At 46.9% G+C, this 22,882-nt stretch overlaps 2 protein-coding genes across 2 annotated transcripts in view; both read right to left on the reverse strand.

Annotated features, from left to right (window-relative positions):
• The window catches only part of SDR42E1 (short chain dehydrogenase/reductase family 42E, member 1), a 1,031,186-nt gene that overhangs the window by 858,299 nt on the left and 150,005 nt on the right, over positions 1-22,882 (reverse strand). The gene's annotated exons all lie outside the window — the stretch shown is intronic.
• Positions 18,344-22,043, reverse strand: HSBP1 (heat shock factor binding protein 1). The gene is made up of 4 exons (XM_009090754.4): positions 21,945-22,043; positions 21,443-21,509; positions 20,741-20,860; positions 18,344-19,710 (listed from the first exon to the last, which is right to left on the reverse strand). The coding sequence occupies exons 1-3, from the start codon at positions 21,987-21,989 to the stop codon at positions 20,742-20,744; spliced, it is 231 nt and encodes a 76-aa protein (XP_009089002.1). The 5' UTR covers positions 21,990-22,043; the 3' UTR covers positions 18,344-19,710; position 20,741.

Genomic DNA, 22,882 nt, shown 5'->3' on the forward strand with positions numbered 1-22,882 from the left:
CACCTGTTTATCCTGCCAGCCCTGGAGTCCATGGGTGTAACATTCCCATATTGAATACATGGCTTGCTCCTGCTCTTGTTACAGCCTGATTATTCTGCTGCAAATGCACCACTGCAGGTAGATTCCTTTTTTTATTGTGGAGCAGCCATCTGTGTTTTTAAAGCCTTGATGAGGCTCTGAAAAAGCCAAGCAGCATCAGCTGCTTACAACAGCCCAATTTTGATAACTTTAGAATCAGGGCATTCAAAAATAATCTCCAGCAATGAGTGAAACTAGATTGTGTGCTGATTGGCTCTGCGTGTTCTCCTCAAGCATCTTTTTCCCCTCTGCTTGCCAAATTTAGGTATTAGATAAAAGATTTTTTTAAATGGTGCCCCAGGCTCCACTTTGGTGGTCTTAATTATTTACTGCCTCCTTGCACACAGCCTTCCCCACTTAAGTAATTGCACTAACAAATTGCAGTATTAAAACGTCTGTCTCAACAATTTGTAGGTGCAGCCTGAAATTTAGATGCTTCAAGTGCTGCCCTGAAATCCACAGTTTATTGTGCATGTGAAATTGCACTTGAAAAAGAGGAGTGTTCCTGAAAAATCAGGGTCATTTGTGCAAATATTCCCAGGGGTTGGAACCAGGGTAATTTGCATAATTATAGAAGAGAGCTGTGCAGGAAGCCAGGGTAACTCCATCAGGGTCTGTGATACCTGTCAGGGGGAATAAGATGAATTATTGCCTCTTAAAAAATACACCTGTAAGTGATGCCTTGTGCTGATCCTGCCTCTGTCCTGGGAATGCCCAGACATTCTTTTTGCTCTGGGCACTGCTATTTCCTCTTGTTGCTTTCCCTTCTGGGAAGCACCTGAGGTGCAAACCCAGCTGAGGAAATGGAGGGCTTGCCTGGGGTGACATGCACAGGCAGGGACAAACTCAGGCAAGGAACATGGATTTTTATTTTACCTCAATTACTCCTTTGGAAAAACAGGTCTTTATCCTGTGTCCATGTAGGGGAATAAATCCCACAGACTCCGTTTTCTTCATGGAAAAAGCCCCTTCTTTATTCACAAAACTTCTTTTTATCCAGTTTTACAGCCCTGGTGTGGGGCTCCAATTGGGCAGGAGCTTTCCTGCCAATTAATTTATTGATCAGTAACAAATTGTTATTCTGGATTGGTCACTCAAACTCTCAGTGTGTCCGTGCAGGAGAAGTTGTTTATAAGAGAGTTGTTTGTATTTGCTGTGTTTCTATCTAAGGTGTAAAACCAGTTTATAGAGGTGTAAGTTTGTTTTTTAGCCAGGAATAGATTGTGTTAATGAACTGCTCACACCAGGATTGCTTTCCCCTGGGAACCTGCACAGTGCCAGCTTGACAAGGCCAGCACTGATTTTAGGAGAGCAGACCTGATTTTATGAACTCTTTCTGATTTTTCCACCTTACTGCCACATCCATGTCCAGGATCATGTTCAGCCCTGCAGGAAGGTGTGATCCCTTTGCTGGATGCTCTAAAAGGGAAAGGTGGGATCCTTCCACTGACTTCACTTGTCCTCAGGAGACTTTTTAATCTGGCTGTGGCAAATGGAAGAGAGCCCAGAGGGTGATGGTTCCATGCCCAGGGAGTGCCTGCTGCTCCCTGGAAGCCCCCTGCACCTCTGGGGGCAGTGGGGATGGGTGGCTCAGCCCCAGTGGAGCAGAAAAATTCACTCTCACCCTGAAGACACAAGCTCTTCACTCTTTGCAAAGCCAGTGGTGAAAAAGAGCTCCCAGGAAATTAATCAAGCCAGAATTTCAGGCAGAATCCAGCTCTCCTGAGCTTCCAAATAACTCAGTTTTCTCACAAGTGCTGAGAATGCTTAGAAGCCTCCTCAGAGGTGTCCACTGAGGGGAAAGCAGAGCCCTCTCCTCTTCTAAAGGCAGGCAAAACTCACTGCAGGCTCAAGTGGTGGCACAAGGACAGAGCTGGAGCTGCTGGAGGGATGGGCTCCTGATTTATTAAAATTATGGATATTGATCTGGTACCGATATCCAACTGTGATGGACAAAACCTCTCTAACAGTTTAGAGTTAGAAAGAGTGTGTTTATTGTGGGATGGCTCCCAAATACACACTCCAATTCACAGGTGATCACAGAGCCCTTTTATCTGTACAGGTATCGAGTACCCAAAATACAAATGCACATCCATACCTTGGTACATCCCATTCCAATGGTAATTATTCAAAAGCCATTAACCATGCATAGCATGGTTCCTTGAAATGGGTCAGTGGTCCCTTTCATGGGGAGGGGTCCCAAAATGAGGAAGTAAATGAAATCTTCCTCCTTCTGACCTTTCTACCTTTTCAATGCAAATCTGACAGATGAACCCTTGGTAGAGCTCCCATTCCCTGCCTTCCATTGGTCTCAGAACAGAGGAGGCTGAATTGTCTCATGTTCCCAAAGCCACTTATCAGTTTCTCTATTCTTCATTACAAACCCAGCTAGCCAAGCATTGTGCTGACAAGCAATCAATTATTAGTTAACTACCAACTCCTAACTTCATCAAGGCCTACCCATTTATTTTGATTAACTCTAATAAAGCTTTTCTCTAACGAAAACCTCAGCTCCTCTAAAATCCCTAAATTCCTTAAGGTTTATGTCTCACTCCTGCTGGGAGCTGGCTCCTGCACCCTGCTGGAGGAATGGGATCCTTCTGGAAGGATGGGATCCTTCTGGGGGATGGGCTCCTTCTGGAGGGATGGGCTCCTTCTGGAGGGATGGGATCCTTCTGGAAGGATGGGCTCCTTCTGGGAGCTCTGTCCTGCATCCTGCTGGAGGGATGTGCTCCTTCTGGGACCCACTGTGACAATGTTCACAGGGTTCCCAGGACGAGGGAAGAGATGAGAATCTTGACTCCACGTTTCAGAAGGCTGATTTACTATTTTAAGATATATAATTTTCTTTAATATAATATATATTAAAACTATACTAAGAGAATAGAAGGAAGGATTTCATCAGAAGGCTGGCAAGGAATAGAAAGGAATGATAATAAAATCTTGTGGCTGCTCACAGCCTCGACACAGGTGGCTGTCATTGGTCATTGAACAAAAACAATTTCACATGCTGGGTTAACAATTCTCCACATTCCAAAGCAGCAAAACGTGGAGAAGCTGAAGCTCCCCAGCTTCTCAGGAGAAGAGACCCTAATGAAAGGATTTTTCATAAAATGTGCCTGTCTAAAAAACCCACTGTCCTGCACCCTGCTGCAGGGATGGGCTCCTGCTGGGACCCACTGTCCTGCACCCTGCTGGAAGGATGGGCTCTTTCTGGGACCCACTGTCCTGCACCCTGCTGGAAGGATGGGCTCTTTCTGGGACCCACTGTCCTGCACCCTGCTGCAGGGATGGGCTCCTGCTGGAGGGATGGGCTCCTGCTGTTGGAGAAGCCTTGGCAGGTGGGCTGGAAGCTGAAATGGGAACACCTTCCTGTTCCTGGCTGAAAGTCCTCAACAGCAGAGACTCCAGCATGCTAAAAATAAGCACAAATACAGCATGAAGTAATGAGAGCTGGTGTTTTGGGGGAGAGGGGGGATAATGGTAGCAGAAATTGTGGAGATTTATCTCTAAATTGAAGCATCCAGATACAGATCTGTGAGAGTAGAATCTGTGGGTAGAGAAAAGAGGTGAAAATCTAGCAAGAGCTGTTTTTTTTTCACCTGATTTGGTATTCTCAACAGTGGCAGCTGATGTTGGAAAGCATTTGCATTGCATCTGTCCTTAATGTTCACAAGGAGACAACAGAAGCAGAGGGATCTGATCAAAGCACAGCCCTGTGCCTCTCACTCTGAAAGCAGCAAAATATTCCAGAAAAAAAAGAAAAAAAAGAGAGAGAAAGCTCAGGCAGGTGTAGAGAAGCAAATTCACAGCAGATATGTGATGGCTCAGAGGAGATGGTGCAGGGGAAAGAGGGCAAATGGGAGTCTGGGTTTCAGCTTTCTGCTCAGGTTGGATATTTCCACTCTCCTTCCACTCGGTTAGAAGGGTTTGTCCATCTCCTGCAGGTGAGAGATGGCTGTAAACAAACCAGGGAGGGGAGAGGAAGGGAGGACATGCTCCTGCATTTAGAGTGGGACATCACCAGCACTGGCTGTGTGTGTTTACAGCCCCTAGGGAAGCAGAGATGACAGGCAGGGGATGGTGGTCTGGGATTCCTTTCCCCAGCAAGTCCATCTTGTACTCCTGAACATCTTCTCCGAGGGTTTCTGGGCAAAGAAATGGAGAAAAGACCAGTTCAGTTCTAAATTCACATCTTAGGAATCTAAACTATATTGACATTTTTGATATAGATGCTGGATATTTTCATGCTGGATACATTGATATTTTCAATATAGATGCTGGATATTTCCTGTATGGTTTCTCTTTCAGGATAAATACCAAATTACCCACCAGAGCTCAAAGATGGAGCAGTTTGGTGTTGTGGCATCCTGAGTTTGGTAACAGATTTAATTTGTTTCGCAACACCGTGGATAAAAGACAAAATCCAAAGAATAATTCAAAGAATAATTTAAAGAATTCAAAGTGAGTGAAACTAAAACCCATTAATGAAGCAAGTGTCCTTGTTGAGAGCAAAAACTGGCTTGGTCTGTGGAAGGGACTCCTGATTTCTGAGCTTGCCAGGAGCTGCAGGGCAGAGTGAGAGGAGATGACACCACCCCAGGCACCTCAATGCTGCCTTTCCAAGCTACTGAGAAAGATGAGACTGGTGCCAAAAATGAAGCTCTGGATGGAGAGCCAAGGGGCATCACTTCATTTCCCAGCCCTGAGTTTTGTCCAAGTGTCTCAGGAAATCCCTTCACACCTGGGTCTGTTTTCCCCTGCAGGTTTGCAGGAGTGCTCCTCCACCTTACTGAGGTGATGCTTTGATTTCTGCAGGTCTTAACAGGACCAGGGTAAGTATGCAACAGAGAAAGGTTCTTTTAATTAATATGACCTCATCAGTTAGGGCCATGAGGAAATGTTCTGGCCTCAGGGGGGTTCTGGTGGAATAACTGTGCTCCATCCCTCAGAACTTGCTGACAAGTTTGAGACTGAAAGGTGCAACTTGACTGAAATCAAGGGAGATCTCCCAAGGACTGATTTATTCCAATTGTTTAAAAAATGAGATGTTTGTGGCGTGGTGACTGAGAGATTGGGGAATATTGTGCAAATCAGATTTGAGGCACACAGCACAGGGCTCCTGAAATGAAATCTCACCTGAGTGAGAGTGCAGGGCAGCCCTTCCCCTCCTTACCTGAGGGCTGAAAGCCTCAGCTTGGTTGGCATCCCCAGGGATTTGAGTTCAGAGTTTGCCTGCCCTGAGGGTGCTGTACAATTGTGCTGTGGGGGACAATTGAATGCACAACATCTGCTGTCTTTTTCTACCTTTGGCTTTACCTAAAAACGCCTCCTCGGGATGGGGGAGCAGGGGAAACAACCAATATTTCCAAACACGCTGCTCCTGGTTCTGCCTCACCTTGTGACAGGCTGCCAGCGTGGTTTCTGTCCCTGCCTGTCTGCAGGCTCAGGAGAGTGTGCTGCAGGGGAGATTCCCTGTGAGAAATCCCAGCAGAGCCCCCAGGGAGGTTTGTCAGGAATCAGGGACCCAGGGGCTGCGGAGCTGGCTGCTGTGACAGCGATTTCTGAGCTGTGAGCACAGCCCTGTGCTGATTGCATTGATCTGGAAGCTGCCACCAGGGCTGCTCTCATTGACGTTCTCGTTGGCAGCGTGTCCTGGAAGCTCCGTCCATGGCAAGAGTGAGCTATGTTAGCAGCAGGCTTGTCAGAGGGGTCTGCACTGCCTGCAGGCTCTGCAGCATCCCCCTGCCCTGTGTGCTGGGCAGGCTGGGCTGCCCTTCAGCTGCTTTTTACTCTACCCTGCATGGAATCATCCCATGAAATGTTTTTCCTTGCCTGGAGGAGCAGTCCCACCTTGTGGAAGAGGTTTTACAGTGGCATCTGAGAGCCAGGGAGAAGTTTGAGGAGAGGATCCGTGTTTACCCCTGTGCTATTCACACGCCCTCTGCGCAGAGAGAAGCTGTGAGACGAGCAGAGAAGGCAAACACAACTCTGATCTGGCTGGCTGTGCCTGTGTGTGCTAAAGCAGAATGCAATGTGCAGGTGGTTTAATCACAGTGAGGATGGTTTGTTCCCTTGGCCTGTCTGGGCCAGGTGTGTCTGTGTGGGACTGTCACGGGACAGGCAGGAGAGAATCAGGGAGGAGTGCAGCTCTCTGCAGGTGTGAGCAAGACTCAGTGAGCAAGACTCAGGCCTGGCAGACTCAGTTTAGATGAAATGTACATAGTGTAGTATAATAAAGTAATTTATTATTATAATAAAGTAATTTTTTATTTATTATCTGATGATGGGGTCAGATGCATCATCCTCTCTCCCCTTCGTCAGAGTCGTCCTTGATTTCCAATATCCCCCTGGAAAGATTTCCTTCCAAGGTTGTTGAGACAGAAACCAAGAGAGAAAGAAGGATAAAGCTGAGGTGTTGGGTTGGACTCAGTGATCTTTAAGGTCTCTTCCAACCTGGTCATTCTGTGAATAAATAAGAGAAACCTGCAGCTGCAGTCAGCACTTTGTTTGTCCTTCCTGCCCAATGGGTGGAGTGTAAACTGATGAGTTCTGTAGGAATTATAAAAAGCACTCATGCTGGAATAAAACCAGGTTTGCAGCCTTCTGGAAATGGAGAGTGGCCTTGTGCTGTGCCCATCTCAGCCCTTTCTGGATAACCACTCTCCAGGCTCACACCTGGGAGGGCTCCAGCAGGAAATGGGGACAGAACCTTTGGGTTGGAACCAGAACCCTTTGCAGCTCCTGGGCTGGCACTGCCTGCCCCACGCTGCCAGCAGAGGCAGGCAATTAAATGAAATTAAATAAATTAATTCTTTCTGAGCACCTTGTGGGGCTGGTGCTCCCCCTCGTCTCCCTGCAATAAGGAAAGTCTTTAACTTTTTTAATTGCTTCCATTTTTTTTCTCCTTGATGGTGACATTTCTTCCCCAGGTGGCTCCAGTGGTGGTTCATTTATCATTTTTTCCCTTTCCCAAGCCCATGTGACTTTGTTTTCCTTAATTTTATTTAATTGATTATAACTAATTGACTCTCGCTTAGGGGAATTGAGGTTTCTGAGCCTGATCTTAATTTATTTTTGGTGGAGTCTTTTTTCCCCTTCCAGTCTGGGCCTGAGCTGCAAGGTTATAATTTTAATAAAAAAAGAGCTGAATGAAGAGATGCCTTAGCACAGGCTCAGTCTATGGCCTTGGAAAGCACTGGAAACTCACCTTGATATCCATGAACTCTTCAGTCTGCTTTTAATTTCACCGTGCCTTGGATGCAAGCACAGCCAGGTCTCCTGTGAATCAGGATTTTAGATTTCATCTACATAAACTTTCCTTTCCTTTCCCTTTCCCTTTCCCTTTCCCTTTCCCTTTCCTCACAGTCACTTACTCCAGGCCTTCATCTCCACAGCACAACAGCAGTTTTGCTCTATTAAAAGGCAAGAAAAACAGATTTCCTTGGCAGGGAAAATAATTTCAGTGCAATCTCCAGCACGTGGATAATTATATTTATTTTCTTATGTAAAATACTTGGAGATCCTTGAGAGAAAATATTGTTTATTTAAGAGATGCATTTAAAAAACACTGAATTTTTTTTTTTTTTTTTTTTTGCATTATGATGATGCCAGATCATCCCAGGAATTTTGTGGTGACAGGGAATTTCTGGATGTGCTCTCCATGTTTGAACACTTCCCCTCCCCACACAATCTCTGCCACGTTTTCTGCTCTGGGTTTTAGAGGACTCCAAGTCATCCTTTGATTCTGAACAGATCCTGATGGAACTCAAAAAGCAAAGCTATTTATTGTGTTGGCCATTTTGTGGTTTGTGTGCAGGGACCCACAGGGGAGAGGGGCATTTCTCAGTGGCACAGCCCCATTTCCTTCTCCTGGGCCTCCCTCTCTGCTGCTGGTGATCAGAACAGGATCCTCAACAACAAACTGCTACACATGAAAGCCAGGGACATCTTTATTTTATTTTATTTTATTTTATTTATTTTATTTTATTTATTTTATTTTATTTTATTTATTTTATTTTATTTTATTTTTTTATTTTTTATTTTATTTTTTAATTTTTTTATTTAATTCATTTTTAAACTTTATATTTATTTCTTTAGTTTAGTTTAGTTTTTAAATTTTTTGTTGCTGTTTTAAATTTTAAAATTTATTTTAATTTTTAATTTTTATTTATTTTATTTTTATGTGTATTTTATTTTTATTTATTTTTATTTTATATATTTTTTATTTTTTATTTTTTATTTTATTTGTTTTTATTTTTATTTTAATTTTTTATTTTATTTAATTTTTGACTTTATTTTATTTATTCTATTTTAAATTATTTTTATTTTTATTTTTTATTTTGTTTTTTTAATTAAAAAAATGTAGTGTTAAAATTTTAAAAATAATTTTAATTTTTTATTTTTATTTTATTTTATTTTACTTTATTTTATTTTATTTTAGTTAGCCCAGGCACTGTGCTTTGCCCAAGAGCACCATCTTCTGGCTCTCCATTTCTGGGAGCTGAGCTGCTCTGGCTGCCAGGGAAGGAGGTGAGGGGAAGCTCAGGCTGCCAAAGCTGTGCCTGCTGGGACATTTGCTGCCATTTCCCCTCTAAAACCCCAAAGCTCCCTCTGAACCACCTTCACTCTCTTCTCCTCAGAGCTCCTTGCAGTCCCTGCCTGACTTTGGCCACGTCACCTGAAGTTTATTTGTAAAGGCAAATCTCTTTTTGCACTCGCCCATCAGTGGAACCCTTCCCATTGTTCCTTTCCTCTCCCAGTGCTGGTTTCACCTCCCAGCAGCCCCACAGCTGGGTTGGGAACACAAATCCCTCACTCCTCTCAGTTTCAGCCAGCAGCCTCACCGAGTGGGGAGGTGCTGCTGTCAGTGCCAGCCTGCCCTGGGTTTGCCTGGCCCTGGGGAGCTCTGGCCACCAGTGAAAGCCACCAGTGCAGCTCTGGGCTGTGTCCCTGTGGAGCAGGGAGGGAATTCCACGTGGGAGCTGCTGTCTTGTGTTTGCTGGGACCCCCTGGCAGGGAGGAGTGATGGATCTGACTCCACGTGCTCAGAAGGCTCATTTATTATTTTATGATCCTATATTATATTAAAGAATGCTAAATAAACTATACTAAAGAATACAGCAAGGAGACTTACACAGTGTTAAAAGGATAATAATGAAAACTCCTGACTCTGGAAAGAGCCCTGACACAGCCTGGCCCTGACTGGCCAAAGAGTGAAAACAACTCACATGAAACCAATGGAACAATCACCTGGGGGTGAACAATCTCCACACACATTCCACATCAGCACAGCACAGGGGAAGCAAATCAGATAATTATTGTTTTCCTTTTCTCTGAGGCTTCTCAGCTTCCCAGGAGAGAAATCCTGGGTGAAGGGATTTTTCCAGAGAAGGTGAATGCCATGGTGCTGCTGTCAGGATCCACCTGCTGCACACCTGAGCAGGAGCTGGGGGCTCAGCACAGGGCTTGGAGGCTCCCTGCACAATGTCAGACCTCTGCTCTGGGTTTGTCCTTTTGCCAAAACATTTCGTGCTGGGGAAAGCTCTCAGCTGTCTCTTCTGTAGTACAGCTGCTCTGGGAGATTCCTCCTGTTTCCTCACCAGTCTCTCTCTGGTTTTTAATGAGGTTCCTTGCTCCAGAGAGCTACCACGAAGGCCATTGGCCTGAACCTCTTCCCTCCAGAAGAATGCATGAATAATTCAAGCCCCTTAACATTCATCCACCTCCCACTGCTGCTGCCCACACCAACTCACTCCAATCCTTTTAACTACTTATTCCCCCCTAACTACCTTTTTTCCCCTCTTCTTTTTCACTCTACCTCCCCCTCTTATTGGAAGCACCACCTGCCTGCTCCCCCTGCCTCTCCCATCATTCCAGCCAGGGAATTCTGCTGCTGTGGGGATCGTGTGCCTGAGCCACCAACAAGAAACAGGTCACTGTTCACCAGGCCAGCTCTGAGCCCTGCTTCCAGCTCAGAAGTGACTTTGGCACGGGGGTTTCTCAGCAGTGTTGTTCATGCCCCAGCATGGCAAACCTCTCAGCAGCAGGGAGCAGCTCAGGGGGCTCCTCCTCAGAAAGCCCTGGCCATAAAACAAATATTCCTGGTCAGGGCCCTCTGCCTGTGTTAGCCCCTCTGCTGTGGCACAGGACATGTTGTCATCTCGAGCAGGGAAGCTCTGGGCTCAAGAGAAGCTGGTAATGGGAGACATTTGTGTGTTCATGGCCAGTTTCTGCAGAGTTCATTGCCAATTGTTGCTTTGCTCTGGCACCATTCCTTTCTTAGCAGTCAGCAGTGGTGAGAACATGCTAAAGCCATTCCTGACTTTCTGGTGAGGGTGTTTCCATTCCTGACACCTCAGTGGAGAACCTTTGGCTCTGCTTCTTGTCCTCACCACCCCCTGTGCCCCTCCCTCCACAGCCAACCTGCCTGCCCACGCTTTTTCCTTCTCCTCCCTTTCACCTTCCTGCCCCAGTGGTGTTCACCTTCCTGAACCAAACCCTGCCAAGGTAGAGCAGGCAGGAACAGCAGCTGGTGTTTGGGGGGGTCAGGGGAAGGCAGAGCCTGGCCGTGGCTGTGGCACAGTGCAGCCAGCTCTCCTGACTCTGGCAGTGACTTCCTGAGGGACTTTATCCTGCAGGGACCCCAGTTAGCAGCACTTGAGTCCAATGTAGCTCCAGGCTGCTGAATTCCTGTCATGTGTCCTCTGGAAGGCCAGCCCCAGCCTGTCCTTGCTGGATTGGGTATGAATGGGCACAGGAAAGGTGAACTATTCTGTATTCCATCACTTATCCCCTTGGGCAGTGCAGTCTTCCCCTGAAAAGTTGAACTTTAAATATGATAGTTATTAAGGCTTGTCCAGGTTTGAGATTTAGCTCATATAAATTCTGACAGGAACAAACGACTCTAAATTGTGACCAAATCTTTCTTTCTCCCCATTCTCTTGCCCTTCCAGGTCTGCTGCTCCAAGAGGAAACTGAATCAGGACAGCCCAGGAAGGCAAACAACTGCTTTAAAACAAAGTTATCCAGATCTCTCCACACCTCAGGAGCAATTCCAGCAACACAAAACCCTGTGCCCAGTGATAAAACCTCCTGCTCACGGCTGCCCTGCTGTCTTTGCCCTTAGGGTGCCTTTCCCAGAGGATCTGGAGCCATTCTCCAGGCTTAGTTAATTAATTAATCTCCATAACAGCCCCGTGAATGAGGGGACTTATCTGCTGTTTCACAGACGTGTCAGCAGAGGTGAAGTGTCTTCCCCAAAGTTAACAGTGAATTCCAGGGAAATGCTGGGAGGGAAATGAAGGGCCACAATCCTGTCTGACAGCCCTGCTCTCTCAGCAGCACCCAAGAAAAAGCTGCCTTCCCTCCACACCCTGCCCTGCTGGACAGGAAAGTGGTGAAGTTCAAATATTTCTTGCCAAAATGAGCTCATTAGCAAGTGTTTCCCCTGCAATTTCAACTCCTGACAGGGATCCGTGGGTATTGTGCTAGATTGTGCTGTGTAAAACAGTGATTTCTTATTTAAGGCCAATTAAATCTTTCTCACGAGGGAGTAAAATTGAGTTTAAAGACACCAACTGCATGTGTACATTCTGAGATGAAAGCATTAACACCTCAAGCTGAAATGTATATTTTTTTTGAAAGGCTTCCAGGTTTGCCAGTACAGGCTCTCTTGTTCCTGAGAGAAATTGATTTCCCACAAATGTTCAGCAGGATTTTTTTTATTATACTCCCTCCCCACCCCATCAGAAGAAGGAATTACTGATTTGCTTCCTATCTCAGCAGACATTCTGGAAGTCTGAGAACACATGGTTTATATCTGCAACTTCTGACAAGCTGAGAGGAGAGAGGAAATAAGTGTTCAATACCTGTCCCAGCCAGGATTGCCTGTCCAGATCAATAACTGCATCAGGGAGGGCAGCACTCTTGTAGAGAGTTGCAGTTCTAGTTGCCACCTGCTTTTTGGCAAGCCCCACATTCACTGGCATAAAGCCCACTCAGCTTTGAAATGCTCCAGCTGCTGCTGCTCCATTCTGTTTTAATAAGGTGTTCAAAAAGCTCCAGCTGTTCCTGAGGAAGGAGATGATCAATCTGACAGGCACAACGTGAGTGTGGCCTCACAAACACTCCGCTGTGGCTCTGCTGATTCATACTGGGTTTGGCAGCTCTGATGGAAGCAATCCACTGCCAGATGGTGGAAGAATGGAGAGAAGGGAAGGCACAGGGATCCTCCACCTGCAGATCCACCCTCATGGCACCCAGGCTGGCACAGGGAGGGTGGAGAGGCGCTTCCAGCTCCTGCATCCCATCTTTTGTCCATGGCAAACCCAGCAGAGGTCATGGGCTCCTCTCCCATGAGGGACAAAAGCATCCATGGCCTCATTCCAGCCCACAACAAATTACCTTTGTTCTCCCAATTAATTTCCCCTTCTGCTCGGTGTGTGGCACGTGTGTAATTAGCTCCAGAAAGGCAGAAATGTTGTTTCAGAAAACTGTTTGAAATGTCCCAAAGAGGCATTGCAGCAGGCTTTACCCAGTGTTCCTTTATCTCCATTCCCACTCTAATTACCAACGAGCTCCTTCTTTAATGCTGCTTTATGGAGCTCTTCCTTTCTTCCCTGCTGCTATTAGAAAGTTGCTGATGTGGAAAATAAAAAAGAGGGAAAGTGTCATGAGAAGAATCATGGCAGACTGAGCTCACTTTGAAAAATCCCTGTTCAAAACTGAAGTGGAGGCTTGCTTTTTTTTCTTTGTTTTTTTTTTAATGAACAACATGAGCAGGGATGTGAGCACCAGGAGGAGATCTGAGCACCGGGAGCAGGGATCTGAGCATCTCATGAGCACCAGGAGCAGGGATCTGAACACCTAATGAACAACATGAGCACCAGGAGGAGATCTGAGCACCTGGCAAACACCAAGAGCAGATCTGAGCATCCCATGAGCACCAGGAGGAGATCTGAGCACCTGGCAAACACCAGGAGCAGATCTGAGCACCAGGAGCACCAGGAGGAGATCTGAGCACCTGGCAAACACCAGGAGCAGATCTGAGCACCAGGAGCAGGGATCTGAGCACCAGGAGAAGATCTGAGTATCCCATGAGCCCCAGGAGCAGGGATCTAAGCACCAGGAGCAGATCTGAGCACCAGGAGAAGATCTGAGCACCAGGAGAAGATCTGAGTATCCCATGAGCCCCAGGAGCAGGGATCTGAGCACCAGGAGAAGATCTGAGCATCTCATGACCACCAGGAGCAGGGATCTGAGCACCAGGAGCAGGGATCTAAGCACCAGGAGCAGGGATCTGAGCATCCTATGAGCCCCAGGAGCAGGGATCTGAGCACCAGGAGCAGATCTAAGCACCAGGAGAAGATCCGAGCATCCCATGAGCCCCAGGAGCAGGGATCTAAGCATCAGGAGCAGATCTGAGCACCAGGAGCAGGGGTCTAAGCACCAGGAGAAGATCCGAGCATCCCATGAGCCCCAGGAGCAGTGATGTGAGCACCAGGAGCAGATCTGAGCACCAGGAGCAGGGATCTGAGCATCCCACGAGCACCAGGAGCAGGGATGTGAGCAGGGACCTCAGCTGTATTTCAATTCCAGAGCTCCCTCAGCCCCGAGCTGCCTTCATTGCAGAGGGGACAGTGCCATCTACAGCCCCGACTCAGCCTGGCTGTGGGATTCTCTCAGAAACCAGAGGATCTGGAGCATTTATGGATTTAGCACCTTCTGAGCCCTCCCGTGGGCTCTGCCTGTGCTGAGCCCACTGCCAGTGAATCAGGGCCAGCACAGAGCAGCCACAGAGGCCATTCAGGAGTCACAGCATCCCAACCACTCCCCTCCATGGTGCTGAGTCATTTTGGAGAGTGTTTGACAGGGCTCATAGAAAATGCCAGATCTTTATCCAAATCACTTCTCTTTCCATCAGGTTTGCGGCTGTTCTGCAGGGGTGTGGCTCTTGAACTCTGAGGGATTTGTGAGTGATTCTTGCAGATGTTGTGGCTGTAAAACTTCCCAGTTACAATCACAGCTGTTCTGAGAGAGGAAGGGAACACAAAATCCACGTGGTGGGCCAAAATCCCACAGCCAATGCAGATTGATTCTAAACTCAAACAAACACTGGGCCTTTCTACAGCTAATTAATGAAATAGTGCTGGCCTGGGGGGTTTAAAAGGCTGCACACACAGGAGAAGAGGAGAATGAGCAGGAAAAAGGGGAGAATGAGCAGGAAAAAGGGGAGAATGAGCAGAAAAAAGGGGAGAATGAGCAGGAAAAGGGGGAGAATGAGCAGAAAAGAGGAAAAGAGGAGAATGAGCAAAAAATATGAGAATGAGAAGAAAAGAGGAGAATGAGAATAAAAAAGAGGAGAATGAGCAGAAAAGAGGAGAAAGAGCAGAAATCCCTGGCAGCCCCAGGGGCTGACCCCAGGGTTTCTGTCACCACACAGGCTGCTGGTGACACATCAGCTCGAAGAGGTTTCATTGATGCCTGACAGCTTTTAACAGTCCTGGCACCTCCACCCTCCCTGTAGAGCTCTGCATTCATCTGCTGCTGATATTAAAGAATCATTTTTTTTCCAGGTATAAAACGTGGGTTTCCAATGGGCAAAAGCAGCAGGAAAAGCCAGTGAGGTGAGAACATTTGGGGATTAAACTCAGCTGAGAGAGATTTCAAATTCTAACCATGACTTTTTTCTCAAGTATTTGTTCTGCCCTATCAGGTAATACAGCAATGGTGCATGCATTAACATCCTGAAATTGAAACAGAGATCAAGGGTATTGGGTATAAATTGGTTTTGGAGCAGAACATTGAATAATCAAACCACTGGAGCAGCCTCTGTGACAAGATGACTTACATTTTTGGTGCTGCTTTTTAAATGTGATTATGCATTTTAATTGTTAAACTTCAGCCTGTGGAGTAGTTTCAAAGATGTTTTAAAATGACTTATGGCATGAAAAGCCTCCTGGTTTTTAAATATGCCTCGGGTTCAATAGATTTGTTTTTAATTTTGTGTGATGTGTGAAGCAGTGACTTTGTTCAGTGCTTCCAAGGGGGTGGAGCAGGATTTTCTTAAACACTCTGGATTGACAAGGCTACAAATGTGTAAAGACAGTAGAAAATTCCATTCAGTTTGTTGCTTTGTTACTCTGGAAGAACACAGGGCTCCACAAATTTCATGTTTGGAAGAGCAAGAATCTTCAAGGACAGGTTGGACAGGGCTTGGAGCACCCTGGGACAGTGGAAGGTGTTGGGATGGGCAACCCATGGCAGGGTTGGGATGAGCTTTGAGGTTGGGATGAGCTTTGAGGTCCCTTCAACCCAAACCATCCTGGGATTCTGTGACTCTGGGAAGAGCTCTGGGACACAAAGGGACTGTGGATAAAGAGGAAAAGGTGACAGGTTTGTCTTCTCCACTCCTTCAGCCATTCACCTCATCCTCCCCTCCAGGAACCAAAGAGACAGGGGGCTGCTCCTCAAAAGAAAACACTTCTGTAAGAGAAACAAGTGGAATCAGAAAGTTCCATTCACTGGGAAATTCAAATATTCTCAGAGATGAAGGATTTGGTCTGAGGAGGAAAAGTTAAAACTGGAGGAGCTGTGCAGGTGGAACTCTTGGAGCTGGAGATGCTGGCAGGATCCAGCTGGGGCGAGGCTGTTCCTGTGCCACAGGTGGCATTTGGGCCATCTGTGACCCCCCATGTGACAGAGCACTGTGCTGCACACAGAGGGGCTGCTGTGCTGGACAGGCTGTGCAGCCCTGGGGTGTCTGAGCCAAGATCCCAGGGGAATTCAGAGGGCAGGATGAGATCCTTCCTTTGGCACAAATCACAACTGTCACATGCACCCCTGCAGCTCTGGAGCATTCACTCCATCACTTCTCCAGCTGTTGATTCCTACAGGACTGGATCTCCTGAGCAAGGATTGCACATTGCACAGCTCTGTAAGCTGCAGGGACTTTTATATCTGTATCTAACTACAAGAACTTCATAACTAAAAATGTCAGCTCTGTAGCAAAACAACGTAAAAGAGCACATTCTATTATCACATGCACATTTTTCAGAGAGGCAATTCCTGGTTACACTTCCCAATTTCAGAATGTTTGTAAGCGGTAAAGTGTCTATTCTCATTCTTTATTTTCCTAATTTAACTTCATTAACTCTGCATCAGAGTGAGAAAAGCTCTCTCAGCAAGCATTAGGTCTTTTCAAAACAGCAAGGCTGAAAGGCCAGGAAGTGATTTGTGCATCCTCTTCATTTTCTGAATTGAAAACCACCCTCAGTGCCTCGTGAATCCCCACAGCTCAGCAGCGTGTGGCTCCTTGCAGCCTCTGACCCCACATGAGAGGTAACTGAGCAATTCATCCGAGCAGTGCAGCTCCTGCAGGGACTGTGCCACTAGAAGGCACTCTCTGCTAGAAAGTCGGGAAAAGAAAAGCTTTTCATTCAATAATTCCATGTGGACACCTCCAGGAAAGCTGCAAACTCAGGTGCAACATCAGGGAAATGCTGGACAGAGGCTCTGGCTGTGGTTACAGCTGTTTGCCAGCCAGATTATAGAACTGACCTTATTTCCCTTTGGAGGGCAGTGCCAAATGTATTTACAGCGTGAAGGACTGAGTTCCATGAGCTTTGAGGTCTGGAGAAGAGGCAGTGGGTGACTCCAGCACTTGCCCAGGGTTTGGAGGACAGGAAGGTGACATCTGACTTGCACAGGAACCTCTGGCAACCCAATTCCCTGTGGCTCAGCCACCTGAGGATGTTGCCTCAGGTTCAGCTTTTCTATTTCTCACACTCTGTGCTGCTTTAGTGTGTGGGGCTGGGTTCCCATCAGGGCATGGTGAGCTCTGTGCACAGAGCAGGGAGACAAAACAATTCCTGCTCCAGCTGGGCACCAAGGACAAATGAGCCAAATCTCAGCCCAGGAGCACAAACCCCGTGGGCTGGAGAGAGAAAAACAAGGCTGGGACTGCCTGGGCTAAAGCTGGGCTGGGACAATGAACTGCAAGGTGGGAATGGAGCAGAGCTGATCCCAGGGAGAGACCCCGGGAGCGCTCAGGGCATTTTGGGGCCATTTTGGGTCATCTTGGGTTCATTTTGGGACCATTTTGGGTCATCTTGGGTTCATTTTGGGACCATTTTGGTTCACCTTGGGTTCATTTTGGGGCCATTTTGGTTCACCTTGGGTGCAGCCCTGCCTGGGCTCTTGTGCTGCCCAAGGTGGATCCATGGAGGAGAATCCTTTCCATAAATCCCTGCTTTATTCTGTAACTCTGCCCAGCCTCCACAAGACACCAAGGAAGGGAACCAAGGGGACTTTCCTGGGGGTGTTCAGAGAGTCAGCCTAGAGGAGGACAGGAAACATCACTGGCACAAAGGCTCCTGCCCAGACCAGAGTGGCAGGATGGAGTGCCACAATTCCCCTGTCCCACAGCAGGCAGTGACACTTGCCTGGCCCCGAGGGAGCTGGGCTCACCCTGTGGGAAGGGAGGCTCCAAGCTGGCTCCTGCCTGGGCTGAGTGTCACAGGTCAGTGTGTCACTGGCTCTCCCCAGCCTCATTCAGTGCCTGCAGCAGATGCTGCTGGCTGAAAGCTGCAGTCTTATTTACTGTACATTGTCTTTGGGGCAGAGATTAAATGAAAAATCCTCTTAAGGATATCACAGTTCTGGGTCGTTTATCAGTGGGCAGAAGTGTTTAAAACATGTTTTTAGTAGAACTCTGTCCCTCTGTCCAGAGCAACATTCCTGCTATAAAGACAGGAATTAGGAAACAGCAATGTCAAATTTATTTGTGTTGCCCAGTGCAAGATACACCAGCCACACAGCTCCAGTGATAATTGAGTTATTTCTCAGGTCTCAATCCAAAAGCAGCACTGCTGTTAAAGATTGCCTGCACCATCTGTGCCTGAGGACTTGCACTGGGTCACTCCTCATTTCTCATATATATATAAGGGAATGTACATGTACAAACATCATACAAAATGATTATCCACTTTAATATGCTTTCCTATATTCTAATTAATAGTTTATTATGATTAATTTATTATTACTATTTCTAATTAATATTTTCCTATATTCTAATTAACTGCTGAAGTCCAGATCTGCCAGGGCACAAATCATCACCTTTTCACTATACAGAGCACACCTGGATTTTTAGACTATCCTGTGAACAGCAGCTGTGCTAAAATCTTTTTATAACTCACAACTAAATATAATCTCCCACATAATGATATATTTATGCTAGATTGTGCTGTAACACACACAACTTGGCTATTTGTTACCACATAACCATTTATTAGACTTTTTTGAAATGACATTACAAAGGACCTCAGGCTGGTATTACAAGATTATATTGATACATTTCTCATGTTCACAAAATTCCCCCGTTATTATGAGCTTTTATTACAGTGAGTTTGGAAAAATGACCTGTCATATTGCCTTCAGAGCACTCAAGTGCTGATTTGGTGGCATTTAAGGAGCAGTTGAGGTGTGGTGCACCTGCCACTGCTGCCTGCCACTAGTGCTTGCTGAAATTTGCATTTGAAGCTGGAGGAGCATTGCAGTGATTGTCAGGAATAGCTGACATTGGTCATTTTTCTTCACAAGTGACACAGTCCAGACTCTCCCAAACACCCCTTCCATGGCCAAAATGGAATAAATACACCCTGCAGGCCCAAAGATGGGGGTGTGATTAGAAAAGCAAACCAAAAAATCCAATATTTAGAAGTTGTTATTCAGAGAGAAGCAAGGCTTTGAAAATCTGCCTGGCTTCTCTCCTTTTTTGCTCCTCATGCATCACTGCTTTGCTAGCAAACTGCTGTGTCCAACAAGGCAGTGATTCCCACTGAAAAACCCCACACAGACACTGTCCATCAATCCCAACCCCTTCAACCCAGCCATGGATCAAAGGCAAAGCCAGAGGACATGTTAAAAACCTTCAGTCCCACGGTGAGATTGCTCTGTGCTCAGTTCCCTGTGTGCCCAGGTGTCACAGCTGGGGTGGCAGTGGCTGCTCAGATGTCCCTCGTGGTCAATCTGCATCTCCTGGGTGCTCCAGGAACACACAGCCCAGGGAACAGCAGCAGCAGCAGAGATGGTTTTGATGTTCAGTGCCTCTTGTTTCCAAAAATCACCTTAATTACATGGATGAAAGACAACACAATCCTCAACTAGTGACTGCCTGATGCTCAGAGCTACAATTAATGCAATTAATTAAGTTTCAATCTTGTGCTTCACTCCACAAACTCACGTAGGACAAGGCAAGGTTCCCATTTGGGAGTCACTAAATGCAGAGCTATCAAACATGAAACATCTAGAAAAGTACAGGAAAGAGAAAAAAGTGACTCCACAAAAAAACACACCCAGGAGTTGAGATCCATAAGATCTGTGTTTTAATAACACAACCAAGTGATCCTCGGTACAAGAATTCCAAAAGTGAAATTACAGTACACAAAATCAAAATAGAAACTACCCTACCCCAACTATACAATGTACATTAGGAATGCAAGCTCTGTAACAATATAAAAATGCTTTCACACACTGGAGTTGCAAAAAGCCATTTTTTAATTCCAAGGATTTGTAGAAAAAAAAAAAAAAGAAATAGTAATCTTCCATGACTTATCTTGAGTTGTTGGCAACCTGTTGGGGGAAAAAATAATAAGAAAGGAGATTACTGAGAATTAAGAGAATCATGCTCACCAGAGATTTTCATTTGTGGGGTTCAGGCTAATGGGAATGACACTGAGGGCAACAAAGGCAGTAATAATTTGTGTTTTTAACGAGGTAACACAAAAATAGACACCTCAACAAGCAAGGACACATCTGTTCCAAACACAGGCCCACTGTAATACAGGGGCAAGAGGGCAATCAGAAATGCAGTGAGAATGTATAATGTAACAGAGATCGACTGAAAGGTGAATTGCCTTCCTCCAGGGAGCACTGCCCTGGGACAGGGATTGCCTCAAGCCTCAGTGCCCTCCCACACAGCCAGCACCTGCAGCTTGGCAGCTGGGAGGGAGTCACTGCTGCCTGCCAGCTCCCAGGTGACACACGGGAGGAATTCACAGCTGAGGGACAGCCACTCCTCAGCAGCCCTGGGCTCCACCTGGGCACTGTGCTCCAAAGTGCCTTTTCCATGCAGAAATCCCTCCTGGTGCCCACCCTGAGGCTGCTCCCTCTCCTCCTGTTGTTCCCTGGAGAACAGCCTGACCCCTCCAGCTGTCCCCTCCAGGCAGGAGCTGTTCAGAGCCACCAGGGCCCCCCTGAGCCCCCTTTTCTCCAGACTGAGCCCCCTCAGCAGCCCCTGGTGCTCCACTCCCCTCCCTGGCCATGCTCCCTCTCTCTCAGAGCAGCCCCCAAAACAAGGAGCAGCTCGCTCTGTGTTACAGTCAGCAGTTCAAACACCCAGGGCTTTGTTTCTCCTCCTGTTGTTCCCTGGGAGCAGAGCTAGTCCCCTCCTGTCAGGGAGCTGTGCAGAGCCACCAGGGCCCCCCTGAGCCCCCTTTTTTCCAGGCTGAGCCCCCTCAGCAGCCCCTGGTGCTCCATTCCCCTCCCTGGCCATGCTCCCCCCTCTCTCTCTCAGAGCAGCCCCCAAACCACAGAAAAGCTCCCTCTGTGTCACAGCCAGCAATTCAAAGGCCCAGGGGTCTGTTCCAAAGCCAAGATTTACTTTAGCCCTTGTTGGAAGCTGGGGTCTTGTTCTCCCCCTCGAGCTCCTCCACGCCCGCCTGCATCATGAGGTCGGCGATGTTGCGCTCCAGGTCGTCGATGCGGCAGCTCATGTCATCGACTGCCCGGGGGTCAAGGGCACCTCAGGGCACAGGGACAGCACAGGGGACACAGCAGCAGCCCCAGCAGGGTCCTCAGAGCCCTGCTCAGCCCACCCCGGGCACTGCCAGGGTCAGGCTCTCAGCACGCTCACAGGGGCACTTCCCGATCCCCAAAATCCCATCTCAGCCTGCTCCCTTCAATCTGAGCCCATTCCTCCCATCCTGTCACGCCAGGCTCATACAAACAGTCCCATTTCCCTTCAGGCCACAATTAAACCACCCTGAAGCTTCACTTTTCCAGGTGAACAATCCCAGCTCTGCCAGCCTTTCCTCCAGCAGAGCTGCTCCATCCTCCGATCACCCTGGAGCCTCCTCTGGTCCCTCCTTTCAGCTCCAGGTCCCTCCTTTCCCAGCCCCAGCTGGGAAACATGCACCTAACATTCCCCTCCAAGTGGCTAGCACTGCCTTGGTTTAACTGTTTTTATCCTTACAGCTTTGAGCAAACACTTATGGCCGCTTCAAATTTATCTTACAAACCCCACTGGCCAACAGACTTGGTGACACTTGTAAGCCTGCCCCCATCTGAGTTCAGAAAAGGATATTTCTTCCAATAATTTGGTCAGACATGGTTTGAAACTTGTCCTGCATTTGCTGGAGCAATGTCTGCACCTAATAGAAAGGGATAAAAAAGAAATGGTTTGTTTCCTTCAGAGGCTGTTACCCGACCTCATGTAACACCTACATCGATCTTTCACAGCTAAGCTCAAGCCCCTGCAGTATAGTTACCCCTAGAGATAAAAATGCTACTTAAATATATGTATAACGAGATGAACTGATGCTGACAGGAGCCATTTGTAAGCTCTAGAAGCCGGCCGCCTCCCCAGCCAGGACCAAACCCAGGACAGCACCTCCACGGCTCTGTTAATCACGGGGGGGATTCTGTGGGGTCACGGAACGGCTCGGGATGAGGGCCCCCTCTCCTTCCGCCCCCTCCATGGCCAGCAACGCCTCCCGCGGAGCAGCTCCTCCAAGCCCCATCCAGAAGCGGGTTTGTCCCTCCTTCCCCGGCTCTCCCCAGCCCCTGCAGCCCAGCCGGGGCCTCACCACGGCCGTCAGGTCCTGGACACTCTTGGGGTCGGTCTCGGCCATGGTGGCTCCGGTGGCGGCTCCACTTCCGGGCCGCGCCCCGCCGCTTCCGCCGGCTCTCGCGAGAGCGCGCGCCCCGCGGCATTGTGGGAAATGCAGTCCCGCGGCCGGCCCCGGTACTCCGCAGCCCAACAATTAAAGTTTTTCACTATTCACACATTTCCCCTGAAAATTGCCTCGTTCGCTTATTAATTAGCCTTCTGTCTTCTATTGGGTATTGCTGTGTGAGCGTGGTGCTAAATCATTCCATGTGAAGAGCTTCTCTGCTCTAAGGAATATACATTTTTGTTTGAATGACAGCTGTTGTCTGTTTGATATATCTCCGTGTGCAATTTGGCTCCTGAAGTCCTCATTTCTTTACACAAAAAAAAATTTTTATTTATTTTAAATAAGTAATAATTTTAAAAATATTATTTTAAATAAAATTTTATTTAAAATTTCTTATTTATTTTAAATAATAATTTATTAATTTTTAAAATTAATTTTTGGTTTTTTCCTTTTGTTTTGCTTTAGTTTGGTTTGTTTTGTTTTTTTTTTTTAATGCACAATATTAAAATGTTCCTTTATTTTATTTCTTGCTTTCTAAGCAGTTAAGCTTAAGTAGGTTTTATCTCTTGAATGCAAACAATCTACCCAGAAATAAATGAAAATTTAAAGGATGGCATTTAATGAATATCTCTTCTAGAATCCATTGGCATTTCTGCTGCTTTGCATAGACAAAGCTGGATGATTTGATTATAAATACTTCATGTGTGGAGGAGAATAGGTAATCATTCTCAGTGTCAGCTCCATTAAGTTTTTTTCCCCTCTGTTATTGAGTTAAAAGAAGTTTGGCACCCTGCTCTTCTGAAGGTCTCCTCAGCCTTCTGGTGTTCACAATTTTGTGCTGGAGTTTC

This window comes from Serinus canaria, chromosome 11 (assembly GCF_022539315.1).
Source record: "Serinus canaria isolate serCan28SL12 chromosome 11, serCan2020, whole genome shotgun sequence".
Taxonomy (NCBI): Eukaryota; Metazoa; Chordata; class Aves; order Passeriformes; family Fringillidae; genus Serinus; species Serinus canaria.